This window comes from Plasmodium yoelii, assembly GCF_900002385.2.
Source record: "Plasmodium yoelii strain 17X genome assembly, chromosome: 8".
In the NCBI taxonomy this organism is placed as follows: Eukaryota; Apicomplexa; class Aconoidasida; order Haemosporida; family Plasmodiidae; genus Plasmodium; species Plasmodium yoelii.
Genome location: NC_036180.2, coordinates 1,073,160 through 1,093,586, shown reverse-complemented (window position 1 = coordinate 1,093,586; position 20,427 = coordinate 1,073,160). Strand labels below are relative to the sequence as shown.

General features: G+C 22.3%; 7 protein-coding genes across 7 annotated transcripts; 3 read left to right on the top strand and 4 right to left on the bottom strand.

Annotated features, from left to right (window-relative positions):
- Positions 1–239: 239 nt before the first annotated feature.
- Positions 240–1,502, bottom strand: PY17X_0827700 (cyclin-dependent kinases regulatory subunit, putative; the record flags this gene model as incomplete). The annotated part of the gene is made up of 2 exons (XM_725178.2): positions 240–517; positions 854–1,502. 2 exons carry the CDS (start codon positions 1,500–1,502, stop codon positions 240–242), a joined length of 927 nt encoding a protein of 308 aa, XP_730271.2.
- A 2,720-nt stretch (positions 1,503–4,222) lies between these two features.
- On the bottom strand, positions 4,223–7,303 carry PY17X_0827600 (conserved Plasmodium protein, unknown function; the record flags this gene model as incomplete). The annotated part of the gene is made up of 1 exon (XM_725177.2): positions 4,223–7,303. One exon carries the CDS (start codon positions 7,301–7,303, stop codon positions 4,223–4,225), a length of 3,081 nt encoding a protein of 1,026 aa, XP_730270.2.
- A 967-nt stretch (positions 7,304–8,270) lies between these two features.
- Positions 8,271–10,709, bottom strand: PY17X_0827500 (membrane attack ookinete protein, putative; the record flags this gene model as incomplete). Its single annotated transcript, XM_022955759.1, has 1 exon — positions 8,271–10,709. The coding sequence occupies one exon, from the start codon at positions 10,707–10,709 to the stop codon at positions 8,271–8,273; it is 2,439 nt and encodes an 812-aa protein (XP_022811994.1).
- An 847-nt stretch (positions 10,710–11,556) lies between these two features.
- PY17X_0827400 (uncharacterized protein) lies at positions 11,557–13,806 on the bottom strand (the record flags this gene model as incomplete). Its single annotated transcript, XM_720508.2, has 1 exon — positions 11,557–13,806. The coding sequence occupies one exon, from the start codon at positions 13,804–13,806 to the stop codon at positions 11,557–11,559; it is 2,250 nt and encodes a 749-aa protein (XP_725601.2).
- A 1,382-nt stretch (positions 13,807–15,188) lies between these two features.
- PY17X_0827300 (OTU domain-containing protein, putative) lies at positions 15,189–15,887 on the top strand (the record flags this gene model as incomplete). The annotated part of the gene is made up of 1 exon (XM_725199.2): positions 15,189–15,887. The coding sequence occupies one exon, from the start codon at positions 15,189–15,191 to the stop codon at positions 15,885–15,887; it is 699 nt and encodes a 232-aa protein (XP_730292.2).
- Positions 15,888–16,706: 819 nt separating this feature from the next.
- PY17X_0827200 (DNA-directed RNA polymerase II subunit RPB3, putative) lies at positions 16,707–17,714 on the top strand (the record flags this gene model as incomplete). The annotated part of the gene is made up of 1 exon (XM_725200.1): positions 16,707–17,714. One exon carries the CDS (start codon positions 16,707–16,709, stop codon positions 17,712–17,714), a length of 1,008 nt encoding a protein of 335 aa, XP_730293.1.
- A 1,167-nt stretch (positions 17,715–18,881) lies between these two features.
- On the top strand, positions 18,882–20,270 carry PY17X_0827100 (3-oxoacyl-[acyl-carrier-protein] reductase; the record flags this gene model as incomplete). Its single annotated transcript, XM_022955758.1, has 5 exons — positions 18,882–18,971; positions 19,046–19,234; positions 19,388–19,870; positions 20,018–20,068; positions 20,181–20,270. The coding sequence occupies 5 exons, from the start codon at positions 18,882–18,884 to the stop codon at positions 20,268–20,270; spliced, it is 903 nt and encodes a 300-aa protein (XP_022811993.1).
- Between the last annotated feature and the right edge of the window lie 157 nt (positions 20,271–20,427).

Sequence of the window (20,427 nt, the reverse complement as noted above, 5' to 3'; positions counted from 1 at the left end):
TAAACCCTTATAACATTAAAAAAAAATTGAAAATTTTGTGATAAGAATAAAACTGAATAATAGTGGTAAAATAAATTGATACAATAATGTGAGTCATATAATAATCAGATTGTTAATAATAAAAATAATTTGTTTATAAAAAAAAATAAGAATATAGAGAAAATTAAAAAAAAAATAAGAATATAGAAAAATTTAAAAAAAAAAAAAAAAAAAAAAAAATTGTATTTGTAAAAAATAATTTAATTAAATCTTTGCATTTGAACAGCCATTCTTAATTTATCTTCTGCAGTTAAAACTTTTCTTAAAATAAGTTCTCTTATTTTTCCATCATATATCATAAAATGTTTCCATCCCTTTCCTATATCTATTTGAAGTTCATTAATAATACAATGTTCTGTTAAAAATGCATTAGTTCTCCTTACCTTTTTTTCAGCATATTGTCTAACATTGTCACTTAAAATAATGTGTCGATAAATATATTTGTCATCTCTGTATGTAGATGAGTAGCAAACAGGTCCTTTAAAAAGGCACAAAAAGAAATGCAAAATGTGAAAGTAAAATGTGAAAGTAAAATGTGAAAGTAAAATGTGAAAGTAAAATGTGAAAGTAAAATGTGAAAGTAAAATGTGAAAGTAAAATGTAAAATGCAAAATGTGAAAGTAAAAATATCTACAAATGTTGCACACACAAACATAACGATACGTAGCTAATAACCAATCAGTATAAAGAACACAGTAAATAAAATCTCTATATTGTAAATACTAAAAATGAATATGTAGGAAGGATGCATATTATTATTTATTTTATTATTTTTTATTATTTTTTTATTTTTTTTTATTTTTTTTTTGTATACCTCTTGATGTAACCTTGTAAATATAATTTTCACTTGTTGATCGTAAAAATTCTAGATTTAAATTTTCATCCATACTATCTTTAACAGATTTAAAAATTTCTTTTTCTGATTTTCCTAACTCATCAAGTATCGAATAATAATTTTCATTCATATTGTCATAAGTGTTTTTTTCATTCATATTGTCATAAGTGTTTTTTTCTTTCACATTGTCATAAGTGTTTTTTTCTTTCACATTGTCATAAGTATTTTTTTCTTTCACATTGTCATAAGCGTTTTTTTCTTTGACATTATCATAATCATTTTTTTCATTTTTGTCATTTATATATTCTTTATTTTTTTCTGTCTCTCTTCTTTTATTAGTATTGAACTCGTTATTGTATGAGGTTTGGCAGTTATCTATATTTTTTCTTTTTCCATTTCTATTATTATTTTTTTTATCATCATTTTGAATATTTTCACAGACATTTTTTTTAATAATATTGTTATCTTTATTATTTAATTTATAATTATTATTCACATTTTTATTAATAGTAGTATGTGAAGCATTGGTAAAATTGCTACTTTTATTATTTCTATGATCTGTACTAATTTGACTATATTTAATTCGTGTCTTTAAATTGTTTGACACTTCTCTACTTGAATTGTTCATATTTTAATTATTTTATTTAATAAATTTTATTCATAGATATATATATTTTATGGCTTATCTCTCCAGGAATTATCACAATTTTCACTTTCAAATTTTTTTTTTAAACTTTACCAAATGCCATAAATATTTTTATTATGGAAATACATTATAAAATAAACGACGTTTTTCTTATTTACATATATAATCATAATAATTAATTTAAAAAAAAGTCCATTAAAATAAATAATATCCTTGATTATTATTTTTTTTTTTTCCAATTGTGTATTTTCGTGTCTTATTTATAAGATCAACTATTACTCAGCATAATATATAGCGTTAAAAATTTCATTTTATTTATAAACCCATTAATATAAGCTAATATATAATATGGAATATACAATTAAATAAAACAATGTAATAATGGAAAATACATTATAAAATACAAACAATAATATTGCATTTAAAATAAGTCACGTATTAGGTTATATGTATAAACATATTACACACGTAGCTATTAAAAAGGCATAAATGTTTATAAAAATTAAATTTTCAATATTACATTTTTTATAACGTCAAAAATGTTTTTCTTGAATTTCTCTTTCATATAATATATACCATATCCTTTACCTTTTTTTATTTTTTTTTTTTCCCTTATGTGTCTTTATAAATTATTAGAAGAAAAGATATATCATATATCATATACATATATCATATACATATATACATAATATATATACATAATATATATACATAATTATACGTTTGCATACCTTGTTAGAATCGTATTAACACAAAGAAGTAACTTCGAAACTTCGCAAATATACAAACGCTAAATTAGAAAATACACAAGCTCAAATTTCACAATACACAAACAGTAAGTTAACAAATGCAAATACAATAAGTTAACAAATGAAAATACAATAAGTTAACAAATGCAAATACAGTAACAAATGCAAATACAGTAACAAATGAAAATACAGTAAAAAAATTATAAATAAATTACAAATACAGTAAAAAAATTATAAATAAATTACAAAGTTCTAACACACAGCATAATTTCAAACAAACATATCGCCACGTTCTTTCGATATTGTGGTTAAGAATATTCAATAAAAAAAAAATAAAAAATAATTGAACAGTTTATAATTAATACAAATAAAAATGCATTTGTTATGTTATTATTTTTTTATTTATTTATTAGTTGTTTTTGTCTTTCTTTTTACTATAAAATATTTTTTAATTTATTATTACACAACAACCTTTACCTAATTATTGTAAAATGGTGGAGAGAAAATGTGAAGCAAAAACGTGTGGGGATATGAAAAAAATACATACATTTTTATTACACACATATTTTCAAAAATTCATATATTTTAAAATAAATAAATTTAATATTTTTTTTTAAAGTGATATGTGCTTGTGAAAAACAAATTGATCAAGTGCATTAACAAATGAAAAAACTAAGACATAAATAAAAATGAAAATATAATTAAAATAATATACATCCTTTAATAAATATTCGATTTATCAATAATTCTAAAATACTATTTGAAATATTTCATTATAATATTTAGTTTAAGGATATGAATAGTATTATAAAAATCTGTCAAACTAATTAAATAATATGAATATTTTTTTTTTTTCTATTTTTAGTGGTTTATACTTGTAAAGACAAAAAAATAAAATTCTTAAAAATCAAAAAATATATAAATAAGTTTAATGTCAAGAAAATTATATATTACTATTCTTCGGTTTTCATACTTTTAGAAAAATTGGTAAATAATTCATTGATCATATTCATTATTATATTCGATTTATTTAAAACTTAAAAATATTATTACTTGTGTGTATATTGTAAATATAATTGTGATAATTGTTCGTAGCTTGTTTTTCCAATTTCTATAGACATTATATATACAATTAATCAGGAACATAATTCGCTAAATAAATTAATAAAATGTTTAATCATAATGTAGAGTTATATATATATATATATATATTAAATATATAATTATGAATTGTACATACATAAAATGAATGTAAAAATTAATTAAAAATATACTCACCAACAAAATACAATATTCATCCCATTCATGTAATTTATATTTTAAACTCAACTTTGGTGTGAACATAGTAAAAAACAATAATATCGTGTTACATTTTTAACATTTAAATAAAACTATTTTATATTATAAACAACTAAATATGTTAGTCTTATGCTTTTATCACGCATTCAAATAATTTATAAACATGTTCATGCATACAATTTATCAAGTAAAATGTAGTAGCGTATTTTATACAAGTGTAGTTACAAGCTAAATTTAACGTTGCAATTAACGTGTGCAATTAACGTGTGCAATTTAGCGTGTGTCATTCTATACTATTGTTATTATCATTTTTTATGCACAAGCAAGGTTTTTTTTAATTAATGAAACAAAAAAAAATGGCATATTTTTAATAGCTATTTTAGAGCGTTAAGGGAATACAACATGAAACATAAATGGAATAGTTCTATAGAACTAGCTTTATTGGTATTAAATAAAAATATTTTGGTCAGGCGAAAATTGCAAGATATGCACAAAAATATATTAATCGCTCATAAATAAATGTATATGAGTCATAAAATAGCTATAATGTATGTATTATAAAAAAAAAAAATAAATAAAATAAAAAATATCAAAATATAATATAATATAATATGATAAAAAAACAGCTAAATGTGATAACAAGACAGAAACATACTACATAGTCGCAAGAGAGCTACTTAAATAGTTAAGTTTCGCTTCGTTAACTTGGTAATTTATTGAATTAAATAAAATTTGGAATTCTTCTTGCAATATATTTTTTGCAATCATTTTCCATTTTTTTTTGGCTTGTCGTTTTTTTCTTAAAAATTCTAAGAATTTGTGAGTACTATTAATTTCATTAATTGTATTAAAATCTTTAGGTATTTCAAACGATTTTACTCCATTTAAATTTAATAAATCAACACTCCCTTTTATTTCGTATGAACTGTTCATATCATTTATTATGTTAATTATATGATTTGGTACACTTTTTAAATCAGAATGTTCATCTTTTTCTTTATTTATTATGCCACTATGATTAGAATCATAATGTTGTTGTACATTTTTTAAATCAAAATAATTTTCATCACTACTTTGTTTTTTAGCTAGATTATTTTTTTTAGTATTATAATTTCTTTCTCTCCATTCGTCTATGTCATTATCATCATTTGAGGGATGTTTATATTGATCTTGAGAATATCTATAATCACGATTTCTTTCATATTTTCGTGAATAATATTTGTTATTTTTATCATAACTATCATGTTTATTATAATAAGTATAATGTGATTCATCATTATTTATGCTATTATATTTTTTTGTCTTTGTATTGGTTTCTGAGTTTATTGAAGTATCACATCGCATAAAATTATTATCACTAGTGTAACGATTATTGTTATTATAATATTTAGAACAATCCCTCTTATTTTCGTAACCTTCTCTGTAATCTATTTTATTATTTTCGTATCCTTCTTTATTCGAATATCTACTTATAGAAGAATATCTGGCTTCATCATTGCTACTACCACGTATGTTTCCTTTTTCATTATCATCATAATTTTTCCTACCATATTCATATTCATATTTATTATCCCATTTATAGTAATTTTTATCATCATACTCATCATTTTTTTTTTTTCTTTCATATTGCATAGCACTTTCATTATAATATGAATCTTTTTTATAATTTACTTCTATGTTTCTATAATTATGTGATACATTAGTATGACTATTTTCTCTCCTATATCTTTCTTCAATTTTCCTTTTTTTATTTTCCATACCTCTGAATCCTAAGTTTGTATATTCATCATTATCATTGTCATTGTCATCATTATAATCATTATAATTATGATTATGATTATTATTATTTTTTTCATTATATTTTTTTGAGTCATAGGAAATATGTATATCACTATATTTTTTATTATATCCATTTTTATTTTCTTTGTTGATATCTTTATCATTTATATATTTAGTATCTTCGTATTCATCATGATGTAATATTTTATATGTTTTAACATAATTTCTCAATGAGAAGTTTCTAAATTTGATATGAATACAATCACTTTCATCAGTTTTATCATTTTCATCAAAATCAATCCAATTTGTTAAATCTGCATCATTATCTAAATTAATTTTTACTTCACTTTTGATATAAACATATTCTATATTTTTTTTATTTTCATGTATAGTATCTGAATTATCACTAAAATATTCATACTCATCTTGATCATATTCTACATAACTATCATTACTTCCTTTTCTACTACCTTTATCACTAGTATGATTGTTATATTTCTTATCATTTTCAAAATGTATGTCTTCATCATATATGCTATAATCTTTATTTATCAATTTTCTTCCATCATGATATTCTTTATCCATATAATAATTATTATTATGATCCTGCTTATAGTTATTATGATTAGTAGTTTCCCCTTTTCCTGAATCATTAAAATGGTCACTATTTTTTTTCTTTTCATCATTCTCTACACTTTGAGTTTCGTATTTTTTTTTCTTTTCGTCATTCTCTACACTTTGAGTTTCGTACTTTTCTTTTTTTTCGTCATTCTCTTTACAAAATTCATTACCATTTTGGCTAAAATTAGATGAGTTTGATCGTTCATTTTTTCGATATTCTTTTTTACTCCTGTCTTCACTTTCATTTTTTCGATATTCTTTTTTACTCCTATCTTCACTTTCATTTTTTCGATATTCTTTTTTACTCCTATCTTCACTTTCATTTTTTCGATATTCTTTTTTACTCATATCTTCACTTTCATTTTTTCGATATTCTTTTTTACTCCTATCTTCACTTTCATTTTTTCGGTATTCTTTTTTACTCCTATCCTCACTTTCATTTTTATCTCTTTTCCTTTTTTTTGAATCAAATTTATTTTCATCATTATATGATTCATGATGAGATAAAGAACGATAAAAATATTTTTCTTTTGTTTTTTCTGTGTTATAATAATAAGAATTATTATTTTTATTATTATTTTTTTTATAATCATAAAAATATTTTGAATCATTTCTTTCTCTTTGATAATAATTATTTTTATAAGTTTTATTTGGGTATTGATAATAATAATCGTATTCTTTTTTTTCAAAAAATTGTTTATTATAATTATTTGGTTTATTATATTTATTTTTTGGTATATGAACAAATTTATTATCTATACTATCATTACTCAATTTTCTCATAATTGTTACATCACTATCTTTATTTTTAAATTTATATTCTCCTCTTCTTTTACACATTTCACTATCCTTAACATATTTATATTCATTGTATTTTGTATTGTTTTCATTTTTTCGCATTTTCCAATCATTATAATTATGTTCATTACTATATCCTGAATTTTTTCTTTTTCTATATTTATAACTATTTAAACTAGAATTATTTGAGTCATCTCTATTTCTTAACTTATTTTGTATTAAAGATGATTCATTATCTGTACTAGAGTTACTATGATATTTTCTTTCATATCGATCAGAAGAATTTCGATTTTTATATTTTTCAACTTTTGTCAATAAATTATTTTGATCAGAATTATATATATTACTATTTTCACTACAACTTTTATTATTATAGGATGTTTTTTTTTCATTTTTTTTTAAATATATTTCTTTTTCCTCATTATTTATGTTCATCTCTGATTCGTCATTTATATATCCATTATTTTTGTTATTACATTTTTCTGTTTCATCCTTATTATCTTCATTGTTATTATCTCGTCTTTTAAAAGGCATCATTAAATTTTGGGGAAAGAGGGGTAAGCGAAAAGTTTTAATTATAACATTATATTTTTATATAAAAAAATATACATCACATTTATGCTTATGAAAACAATATATATTAAAATAAATAAATAAGTTATTTTTCAAAATTGTATCCCTCTATACGAATTCTGTATCCTATTTTGTATTAGAGTTTTTTTTTTTTTTTTTTTTTTTTTGTAAAATTAAATATTTTCCCATAAAATGGGTACAAAATAAGATTAATAAGCCCTCTTATATTTTTATTGAATTTAAATTATATTTCTTAAAAAGTATCATATATTTATTCACTATCCCATATCAATCATTTATATTTTTTGTTTTTTTTAATTTATAAAAATTGGCAAATAAATAAATTGATTAAAAAAAATAATGCAGGGCCGAAATAAAAAACCTCTTCTATCGGAAACTCCAAAAAGCTTTTTATATAAAATTTGTAATACTGTATACTAAATAAATAGTTGTATTATATTTGTGATAAATTATATATTTATTATTTTGTAGGTGTTAAAAAGAAAAATCTTTAAATAAATATTTTAATTTTTTATCACATAAAAATAATGAATTTCAAAATGACGTTTCAAAAAAAAAAAAAAAAAAAAAAAAAAAAAAAAAAAACATGTCCAATATCCATTAATATTGTCATACAAATGTTTATAACGCTAGTTGAAATAATATCTTTTAATCAGTTACATATTTCAAAACATCAAAAAAATATAATAATTAAAAAAAAAATGATAATTATTATTACCATTTTATAAAATAACAAAATTCAAAACAAATAAAAAAAAAAACAAACAACTGTAAATATTATATGCACACTCCTCTCCTAAATCATGTACATATAAAACCTATATTTATATTGCATCATTTTATTAACAAATTTCAAAATAATTTAAAAACAAAAAATGGATGATACTTCTAATATATCTCGACTCCATTCCTAATAAACCGACACAGAATAATAATTAAACGATTTTATTCCTTTCTTGTCTGAACAGACATGGAAATCTTTTGGGCATATATCGTTAACAGTAAAACATTTACCATTTCGTTTATTAGTTGGTGTTCTAGTAAATTCAAAGATTAAATTAAACAACACCGCGGTAGGGCATATATCAATTTTTTTTTTCTTTTTTCCTGATACATTATCTTTCTCTAATTTTCTAACATAAACTGAAAAGTTTGAATTTAGAGATTCTTCATGCCCACAAACTATCCACAAACCAACAGCAGACTGATCTGTTGACCCTTGCATAGAACATGATGTTTTTCCATTTTTACATGGATATATAGCTATTGATATCGGATCATTTGAATTTAATACACTAATTCCAAATCCAAATAATATAATTTGATTTTTTTCTGAACATTCAAGGGTTAATAAACCTGTTCCAGATTTTGCTTTTTGTTCAAGATATGGTATACGATCATCATTACACATAGCAAATATATAACTATATGCATTATCACTCATTTTTGAATAACATTTATCGGATTCTTCATCACATGTATTCATATAAAAATCTTTTAAGTTTGATAAATCATTAGGAATAGATAATGAAAATCCTAATATAAAATTTTGCTTATCTTCACATTCTAACACAACTAATCCGCTACCACTACCATATATCATTTTAGATTTCATTAATTGATCTTTTATATTATAATTTTTTATTTCTCCATCTGTTTTTGAACCTATATTTATAGGAACATTTAATGATACATAAAAACTTAATGCTTCATCATATATTTTGTTTAATCGCTCTGGTAAAATCCGAGATAAAGGCTCGTATTGTCCTTTTATTGGCATTGGATTATTTTTTATGCTATCTGCCCATTTTTCAAAATTTGATGGATCATTAGGATCATATATTGTTGTCCCTCCGATTATAACTGTTTCTTTTTCTATACTCGAATTTGATGATTCTTCGTGACTTGATTCTTTTGAATCTGTACTTGTTGATGCTTTTGCTTTAAATAAACCGAATCCAACAGATGCAGACACAGAAGTGGATAATCCACTTTCACTTAAGGATTTATATTCATTTTTTGATATTTTAACTTGCTGTGTTATTTTTCCACCTAAATGTATAAGAGTTGATACATGGGTTCCAAAATTTTTAAAAAAAAACAACCACGATTCAACACTTTTTCCACAATTTTCCATTCCTGTTTTATTATCTCTTAACTCTTCAGCATTACAATATTTTCCATCATGCTCTAATGAATTAAAATATGATGGGAGTAAATCTATTGCTCTCAAAAATTGATCACTTAATTTCCATTGAGAATATTGAGAAAGAGATGCCACATATTTAAAACAGTAACTTTTTAATATAAACATTCTAAACTTTTTTTTAGATATGGTATTAGATGCACTTGTATAACCAACAGATGCTGAAAATGAACCAAATAACCCATAAGATGCTCCTAATGAAGCATCAACAGAAAGCTCCTTACTATATTCGCTCATTGTACTTATTTCAGTTTCATTCTCTGATCTATTACAAGATATCTCATTTCTCACATACGATCCATTTGGGTTTATATTTATATAATTATCTGGATAATCCCCATCAGATTTAGGATATGTTAATTTTATTACAGAATCTCTATAACCAGGATCTACTTTAAGAAATGGGTCTCCTATCGGATTTCCAAATAAAAAATCATATCCAACTCCTAAATATTCTGTTCCTTGTATTACTCTTGTATCCATATTATTTTCTCTTTCAATTTTATATTTATTATACAAATCTTTGTTTTCATCTAAACCATCATATATTACAACAGTATGATGCTCATCATTGTAAACATTTTCTTTATTTGGATTATGACTTTCTTTTTCCTTTTCGCTTTCCATATTATCATTAATATCTTTCATTAGCTTAACAAAATTATTTACTTTACTCTTTACATTACTCGTTTTTTTATTATGTGTTGATGACTCTAAAGCTGAATATGTTTCATGTGTTGTACTGGGTTTATTTATTTCAAGATTTGCATCATTGTTTTGCTTCATTTCATTAAAGTTTATTTTACGTATGTTTTGCATTCTGTCTACTATATTGTTCGGTAATTTAAATGTTACATTTTTTATTCTCCGACCATGTTTACTATTTGCATCATTCGATACAAATTTTATAATTCTGTCGTCTTCTATATTATGCTCATGTTGTAAGCCCAATAAAATTTCATTATTAGAAATCTTCACTTTATTATTATATAACTCTTGTGTATCATTTTTATTCATGCTTAAAATTCGAATGTGAAAATATAAAAGGGATTCATCTGTACCTAAATTGTCAAATTTGTGTAAAATATTTACAATTATCAAGAAAAAACAAGGAAAAAATAAATACTTTCTTTTAAACATCATTTTTTTTTTATAATACTAATATCCAATATTCTATATGTAACAAAAATTATGAACTTTTGCTAAACCGTAGTTTGTTTGTATAGTACTACGTATGCACAGACATGTATACTTATGAGCTTTCATAAAATATTTGTGATTACTTTTATAAATGGTAGATATATTCCATTCGAAAGAGAAAATTAAATTCTATCCTTAACGGAAAAGAACATGATTTAAAAGTAAAAACAATTTATAAAACACATATAGCACATAACATGTTTTGTATTAGACAAATTTTATTGCAATAGTAATAATTTACATATAAAATTGTGTATAATTATTTATATCTATATGTATGCATGAATAATTCTAAAAATAAAACAACTGATATAGTGTATATTTTATATGAATGTAAGCATAAAACACAAAAATAACATAAGAATATGCCTATTCTTTTAATTAAATTTAATAAAAAAAAATTAACATATTACAATTTAAAACTTAAAATGAACATTAAAATTATGGTAAAATATTAAAAATAGCTAAGTAAATAGACAAGTTAATTTTTTTTATTTATTCAATAAGATACACATTTTCATAACAAAATTTAAATACAAATTAAAAGGGTTTATAAATAAATAAAATAGTCAAAATAAAAATATAATAAAACAAATTATTGTTTTCTTTAACTAGCCAATGTAGAAAAAAAAAAGTTAATAATAAATTAATAATATAGAACAAAAAAAATAATATTAATGGGGAAAATAGCCATAATGACAATAAAATTATGAACATGTCATAAAAAAAGCGAAAATAAAAAAAAATTAATTAAAGCTATTTTAACTATAACTTGCAAACTAATTTGGTATTACCATGTTTCCTCAAAAAATCGTCCTGATTTCTTTAATTTTTTTATAATCTTTTTATCATTTTGCTTATTATTTTCATATAAATTAATAATTGTTTGTTTCACATCCTTACCCATTTCGGTATTTCCACATATGTATACGTATGCACCGTTTTGTATCAAGTTACACACACGTTCCTTTTGTTCACGAATTAAATCTTGTACATAAATTTTATTGCTTTGGTCCCTTGAAAATGCTAAATAAACTTCATCAATATATTTGTTTTCCAAAGAGTCCATAATTTCTTTTTCATATAAAAAATCTATTCCTTTTTTTCTGCAACCATAGAATAATATTCTTTGGGATTTTTTATTTAATATTTCATTTTTTTCACGTTTTTGGTCAAAAAGTTTAAATTCTGTAAGAAAAGCTTTAAAAGGAGCTATTCCTGTTCCGGTAGCAATCATTATAATGCTGGCGTCTCCTAAATTTTCGGGAAGTGTAAATATTGATGTTTTAACATTAAATTTGATTATATCATTTGGATATAATTCTTCTGTTAAATAATAAGAAGATGAGCCTTTATACCATCTTCTTTCACACAAATTTCGTAATTTTTGTTCAGTAATATTTGGTAACATATTATTATTTTTAAAACTTTTTAATGCTTTCCTAAGAGAATGAATAGGATATTGTTTTTTTTTTACAGTCAGTGTAATAATGTCTGGATCATCTTTTGGAGAAGAAGATATTGTATAGCTTTTGGGCGCAATTTTTGGAATTAATTGTAAAAATGGCGTCAATTCAAATATGGCACTTTGCATGAATATATCTACAAATTCAATAAATGTCATTTCAAATTCTTTGCATATATTAAAAAATGTATTCCTTTTATTATTTGATAAAATATAGTTAAACATTTTAAGTTCTTCTATGTCTTTAATAAAACATTTAAAATTCTTTAAAACATTTACTCGAGGTATAGTTGATAAATCGCAATAACATTGTAAGGCTTCTTCAATTGTACATGGTGTTGGAAACGGAATATGCATGGAATTGTTATTGCCATTATTGCCATTATTTTCATTACTATTTTTATTTATTAATATGTCATTTTTCTCATCATTAGTACCATTTAAATATGGGGTATTATCATATTTTGGTGAATTTTGACCATTTCGTTCCACAAAGGTAAATTTTTTATTTTTGTCAGTTTCATTTATATTTAATCGTTTTAACCACCAATCTGTGGTTTGTTTTGAATTTTTTGTTAAAACAACTAAAGTATCAGCAGACTTGTATTTAATATTTTTTGCCGATATAATTATATGATTAACTTTATCAGAATTAGTAGAATCATCTACATTTTTTAACAAATTTGTGTTAGATATTACAGTACCAATATTGTGGTTAAAATAAAATTTTCCAGTAAGACTTGTGGATATATGCTTATTAAATTGAGCTTCTTTAGAATTATCATTATCTTTTAACAAATTAGTAGTATGGTGTTTCGTTTCGCTTTTCTTATCATCTTCTTCGATATCTTCAAATTTTAAATCGAATTTGATGTCAGGAAGATTTTTCCAATCCACTAATTTAATAACTTCTTCTTTGATAAAATTAATTGGAATATGGTTCATATTTAAAATTTTCGATAATTCTTTAAAAAATTTATTTTTCCATATTTCAAAATCATGATAAATATTATCATCATCATCACCATATATAGTTTCACTAATTTGTTCTGCTTTAAAATTTTTAAGATAAGTTGTAAGTTTTTTGGCTATTTTGTTAAAATGGCTATATTGTTTACTTCCTAAACCCATTATAGAATATTTTGTATTCCTAAAATATGTGTTATTTATATCTAGTTCTTTTAGCCATTTAAAGAATTCGATGGCATTATCTGGTGGGTCACCATTTCCATATGTTGAAACAATGAATATACGAATGCCAAATGTTTTTATTTCTTCTTTATTAAAGTATTCTAAATCAACAATATCCGCTTTTATATCAAATATTTCCTGTAAATTGTAACACAACTCTTTTGCAAACTGTTCCCCTGTTCCACTTTGGCTACCAAAATATATTTTTACATTTTGAGCAATTGCATTATTTGCAAATTTTTTTTTTTTACTATAATTTAAACATTTTCTTATACAGGCTACTATACTTTTAAAAGAATATGCATTTTGAATTTTCCAAAGAAAGTATATGTTACCTGTAAAAAATATAGAGTATGATAAAATCGTTTTCCAATCACTATTCATTTTGCTGTCCGTTTACTTTCATTATTTTTTTGTTATATTATATATTTTTATCATTTAAATTTTATTTCTTTTCTATTCAAACTCATAAAATATAAATCATCATATATATATAAGGATAAATATATTATATATCGATTGGAAAAAAACGACATATTCCGAATGCACTAATTTGAAGTGTGCCAAAATAAATAAAAATACTTTTATATAAAATTATTTAATAAAAAAAAAAAATAATAATAATAATAATAATAATAAAATAAAACAAAATAAAACAAAATAAAACAAAACAAAAAAAAATAATAAAATATGATAACAATAATGAAATTATCAATACATTATAATATCGCAGGTGTATTTTAAATATAACTATTGGTTTACCATTTGGATAAATTCAAAAAAAAATATATAGGCAACATATATTTTCATATTAACAGCAAGCGATTAATATTGGCTAGCTATATTTTCCAATAATTTTTTTTTTTTTTTTTTTTTTTTTTTTTTTTTATAAAGGGAATTCTAGTTGTTAGGTTAAATTTTGAGTTTCACTCTTAAATAATACATTGAAATTTTTAATATGTATTGGTAAATAAATTCTTTTTCTTTATCTGTTTAGAATACATGTATCATATAAAATTTAGGATATTGTAAAAAATTAAAAAAAAGGAAATTAATATGATTAAAACTTTTGATTTTTAATATTTTTAAATTATAAAATAAAATAAAGAGGAAACAGTTGTAAACTACATATGTGAATAACATTTGTTACTAATTTAACGAAATAAAAGAATGAAGTTGCATATAAATGCATGCATTTATATACGGACCTTGTTAATTAATTTAGACGAGGTAGTCTAAAATTGTCTTTATATTTAAAATCATAAAAAAAAACTAAAACAATGAGAATATATTTTCATATAATCATTACAAAGTACATGTAAAAAAGGTTTTTGTTTTTGCACACTCTGGGCACATGATAAAATAGTCTATTTGAAAATGACCACAAATACATTATTAATGTATGTATATATTTATTTGAAATTAATAAACCCTCATTTTTTAGGATATATGTGTCGCCATATTTTATTTGCTGAAAAATATAAACATATATTTTTATTTAATTTTGTAGACAATGTGGTATTTCATAGTTTAAATTTTTGTTCATAAAATGTGGAATGAAAATATTATCAAATAAATGGGAAATTTATATAGAGTTGTGAAATTGTTTAGGAAACTTGGGGTGAATAAGTATATATGCACACAAAATATAAACAAGCTTTTATATAGCCACTATTTTTTTATAACCTGAGCATAATTATGTATGTATATATACATATATATATATATATATATGTGTGTGTGTGTAAACAGTAGGATATATAAATATGACAAACTTCTTGATAATAAAATGGAAAAAAATAAAATACAAGTATATGACAACGAAATTGAAAATTGCAAAACGGAATGAAAATGATGATAAAATAGAACAAAAAATAAATAATAATTTAAACATAAATAATTTTGAATATATATTAAAATCTATACAAGAATCAAAACAAATAGATAGCATAAAAAAATGTAGCACTCTAGATAGATATATATCATTTTTATTAAAAAAAAATAAATTAAATAAAGAAAATTATAAATATAAAAGGAATATATTACAAGTTCATTTGTTAGCTATAGGTTGCGAATTGGTTAAAATAATAGGGGATGGAAATTGTTTATTTCGATCTATTTCATATAATTTATTTGGAAAGCAAATATATCATATGTATATTCGTCAAGCATGTGTTGATTATATGTTAAACTATAAAGATGAATATTCTATATATTTTGAAGAAGGCAAATTTACTAGATATATAAAAAATATGTTAAATGATGGGTATTGGGGTGATGAACTATGTATTAAAGCTATAGCTGATACTTTTGATTGTGTTGTATATATAATAACATCAAATCCCGATAAATGGCTTTTAAAATATGAACCGAAATGTAAAAATAATAATCAACTAAAGAAATGTATTTTTTTGGCTTATTCGAGTCCTATTCATTATGACTCACTCAAATTAATAAAAATGTGAACAAATTTAATAAAAAGAATAAATTATAAATATTTTCGATATATTTCATAAATGAGAAAAACTTATTTATCTGTAATAGTTTTGTATTATTATGCATTTGCATATGTATGTATATTTCTCATTGTTAATAAACATTATTTTTCTGAACATATACTCTATTTTTATCTATGTTTCAAGTTAACTCATATTATGTAAATCATCTTAATCTACAACTCTATACGTGTAAAATAATCATCATATATAATATTTGTTTCCTATTCAAAAACATAATTGAGAAAATAATTTTTTACTAATTAAAATTTTCATATATCCCACTATTAATAAAAAAATTTAACTCCTTAAAAAAAATTATATATTTATGAAATTTTTTTTTTTTTTTATTATATAAATACATATTTTATATATGCCTATATAAGGTCATGCCTGAGTAGGAATAAAGTCCTTTGCATTATTGAAGTTAATGGTGGAAAAATTATCACTAAAAAAAAAAAAATAAAAAAAAAAAATATTACTGTTAATAAATTTGTTTTAAACAGAAATTAATTGTAAACATAAATAAATATAATGATTTCTTAGTTGTTTTTTTTTTTTAAATAATTTGGTGATATTGGAAATATTAACGCATCAACGGCAGCAGTATCATTCTGAAAAAAAACATAGGACATGATAAAAAAAAAAATACTTATAAAATAATTATAGCTAGCTAGAGTAGTACATAACTTAAAAGGGTATTGGAATAAAAGCATAAAACAAAATTCTACTCTTAGCAAAATTATTGAGCTTTGATAAAACTTTTTTTTTGAAATCCCCAAAATAATAATGATGATGATGATAAATGGAGATAATTCAAAAAAACATGAAATTGAAATAAAAAGTATATCAAAAAATGAAATGGAATTTACATTATATAATAGTAACTCTGCATTAGCAAATGCTCTTAGAAGAATTATGTTATCAGAAGTGCCAACATTAGCAATTGATATAGTTAATGTTTATGAGAATACAAGTCCATTTCATGATGAATTTATAGCCCATAGGATAGGTTTAATACCTATAGATAGTAGAAATATAAAAAATTATGAATTTAGAGAACGATGCAAATGTAAAGAAACGTGTTCTAGATGTACTGTCCAATATATTATTGAAGTAAAATGTAATAACGCTAATAAAATAGATGTATCACATTATGATATAGAAGCATTAGATCACGAACCCAATATCCCTATGCCTATACCTAATGATAATAAAAATAATAATATTGAAAAAATGGAAAATGCTATACCTATTCTCACATTATCTAAAAACCAAACCATACATATGAAATTAACAGCCACAAAAGGAATTGGAAAAATGCACGCAAAATGGATACCAGCTAATGTATCATATATAATTGATCACAAAATAATAATTAATAATCATGAAGTAGATAAAATGTCAAAAGAACATAAATTATTAATAGCTAATAATTTAAATTCTGATTGTTATATATTAAAAGAATTGGATGATGATAGAGATGTCGAATTACGATTAAGTGAAAATATGTCCGTTGTTATGGCAGAAAGTTGTAGAGATACATTAAATGAATTAGGATATAATAAAGATATTGTTAAAATTATTTATGATGAAACTAAATTTCATTTTAAAATTGAATCTGTTGGTTCAATGCCTCCTGAACAAATTGTTGAAATGGCTATAGAAATTTTAGAAAATAAGTTAAAAGATTTAGAACCACAAATTAAAGCCTCATTTTATTCTATTGAAGAAGTTGCAAAACAACTAAAAGAGCAGGGAGTATCCTTATATGGAATTCAATTGGATCTAGAATAATTCATATAAAACAATAAATCATCATAAAGCGATAAAATTAACCCAAATTATATTCATATAATTTATTTTATTTCACAAATATTTCAATTGTATCCGATAAATTAATTCCTCTTATAATATTATAATTTTTTATGTGCAGTGATTTTGCATATCTCTGGATATTTTTTTAAATTTTTAATGCAATCATTTGACATTTCCATAACATGCATATCTACATGAGTAGTAGGCTTATTTATGTTTTATGTTTGTTATGTTTTATTTTATTCATTATATTGAACGTTTTTATTTATTGTTAATGTCCCACATTGGGTAACTATCGAAAAGGCAAACAAAACAGTAACTGTTGTTTTAGAAAACACAAACTTGTTTTAGAAAAACACAAACTTGTTTTAGAAAACACAAACTCGCTGTTTTAGAAAAACACAAACTCGTTGTTTTAGAGAAACAGTTAAAATATATAAGTATAATATCAAATTTGAGAAAATAGAGAAAAATTATGCGACTTATATATTCGCCCACATTTTATTTCATATATATATATATATACATTTCCAGTTAACCAATTTAAATATGATAAAAATTGAGCTTTAAAAAGACGAAAAAATATAGTTGTGTATTAATAAAATATGTTAATTTTATAAAAAATTTTAAATAATAAATTATATGTAGAATGGAGATAGAACAATTGTGTGTGTCAATTGTAAGGGACACAAAAATACACATTTTTTTCCATTTATCGTGTGAAATTTTTAAAATATACCTAATCTTGCCATGTCGAGATACATAATATATGATTTTTTATTTATTAAAAATACGTGGTTGTATTTTATTTTATAAACATTTATACGCTCTCAAAAATCAAAATATTTTTTTTACTATCGTGTTGCATAAAAATATATTAAAAAAATAAACTACAAACAAAATAACATAATGTTGTGTAAAAATAAACAAATAAATCATGTGTATTATTTTTCATTTTTAAAAATTGTTATTTACACATAAACCCCATATATAATAAATTGCAATAGAAACAAAAAAGAGTCACAATATATAGAGAGAATTATTCTTCGGATAAAGCGTAGTTATATGTAGTTGCCAAAAAATTATTTTAAAATAGGGTGTAAACAAATTTCATTAATTTTTAAGTAATATTTATATATGGATAAAATGAATATGTTGTATAAATTATTATTATTTTTTTTTTTTATGCGAGCATTGGAATGCTATAGGATACCAAATATCCAAAATCTGAATAAGGTATTTAGTTGAAACTTTTTGTATTTCACTATCATTATATTGTTACACATTATTTTCCCATTCCTTTATTTTAGGTTAATACAAATAAGTACCTACGATCAAACCGTGATTTAAATTTATCGGGACATAATAAAGAAAACAACTATTATTGTGGGGAAAATAAAGTAGCTTTAGTAACAGGAGCAGGAAGGGGTATAGGACGATCCATTGCGAAAACGTTAGCTAAATCTGTTTCACATGTTCTATGTATAAGTAAGACACAGGTACGTTAATTTATTATGTCAAATATTCCAAAATAGCTAAAGTATTAATAGCTAGTTTTTTTTTTTAAGAAATATTGTAATAGCTAGTTTTTTTTTTTAAGAAATATTATAATGGCTAGTTTTTTTTTTTTTTTTTTTTTTTTTTTTTTGCAGAAATCGTGTGACAGTGTTTCCGATGAAATAAATTCCCTTGGGTATAAAGCAACTGGATATGCTGCTGATGTTTCAAATAAAGAAGAAATAACCGAATTAATTAATAAATTATTAACAGATCATAAAAGTATAGATATACTAGTTAATAATGCAGGAATAACGAGAGATAATGTGTTTTTGCGTATGAAAAATGAAGAATGGGAAGACGTAATAAAAACGAATTTAAATTCACTATTTTATGTAACACACCCTATAACTAAAAAAATGATTAGCAATAAATATGGAAGAATTATTAATATGTCTAGTATAGTAGGAATTACAGGAAATTTTGGACAAACAAATTATTCTGCATCCAAAGCAGGGGTAATCGGATTTACAAAAAGTTTAGCCAAAGAATTAGCATCGAGAAATATAACTGTTAATGCAATAGCTCCTGGTTTTATATCAAGTGATATGACTGATAAAATAAGTGATGATATAAAAGTAATATTTTAAAAAAAAAAAAACACACACACAAATTAATGATTAATAAAAAGGCTTATTATTTACATTTTTTTATAAGTATGCTTTTTTCATTCATTTATTTGGTTCGTGCAATATACATACATACTACCCACAATTTATTTTCAGCAAAATATTATTTCGAATATTCCGGCTGGAAGAATGGGAACACCCGAAGAGGTAAGTAACAAAAATTAATATAAAAATCAGGTTATATTTATTTTAAGTTTTTTGTGATATCCGATAAAAATATACCCATGGATTATTAAACCCTTGATGACTTTTTTTACAGATTGCAAATATGGTAGGATATCTATCTTCAGAAATTGCAGGATATATAAATGGAAAAGTATTTATAATTGATGGTGGATTATCAAGTTAAAAAAATTTTATATTTATTTTTAATATGTAATTAGGTGTCATATATAATTACATATACACACATGTTTATATATGCATATAATATACATGCATGTGTTTTTTAAAGTCTGTACTTTTTTTTTATCTTTTAAATAGTATAAATAAAATTTAACAAATAA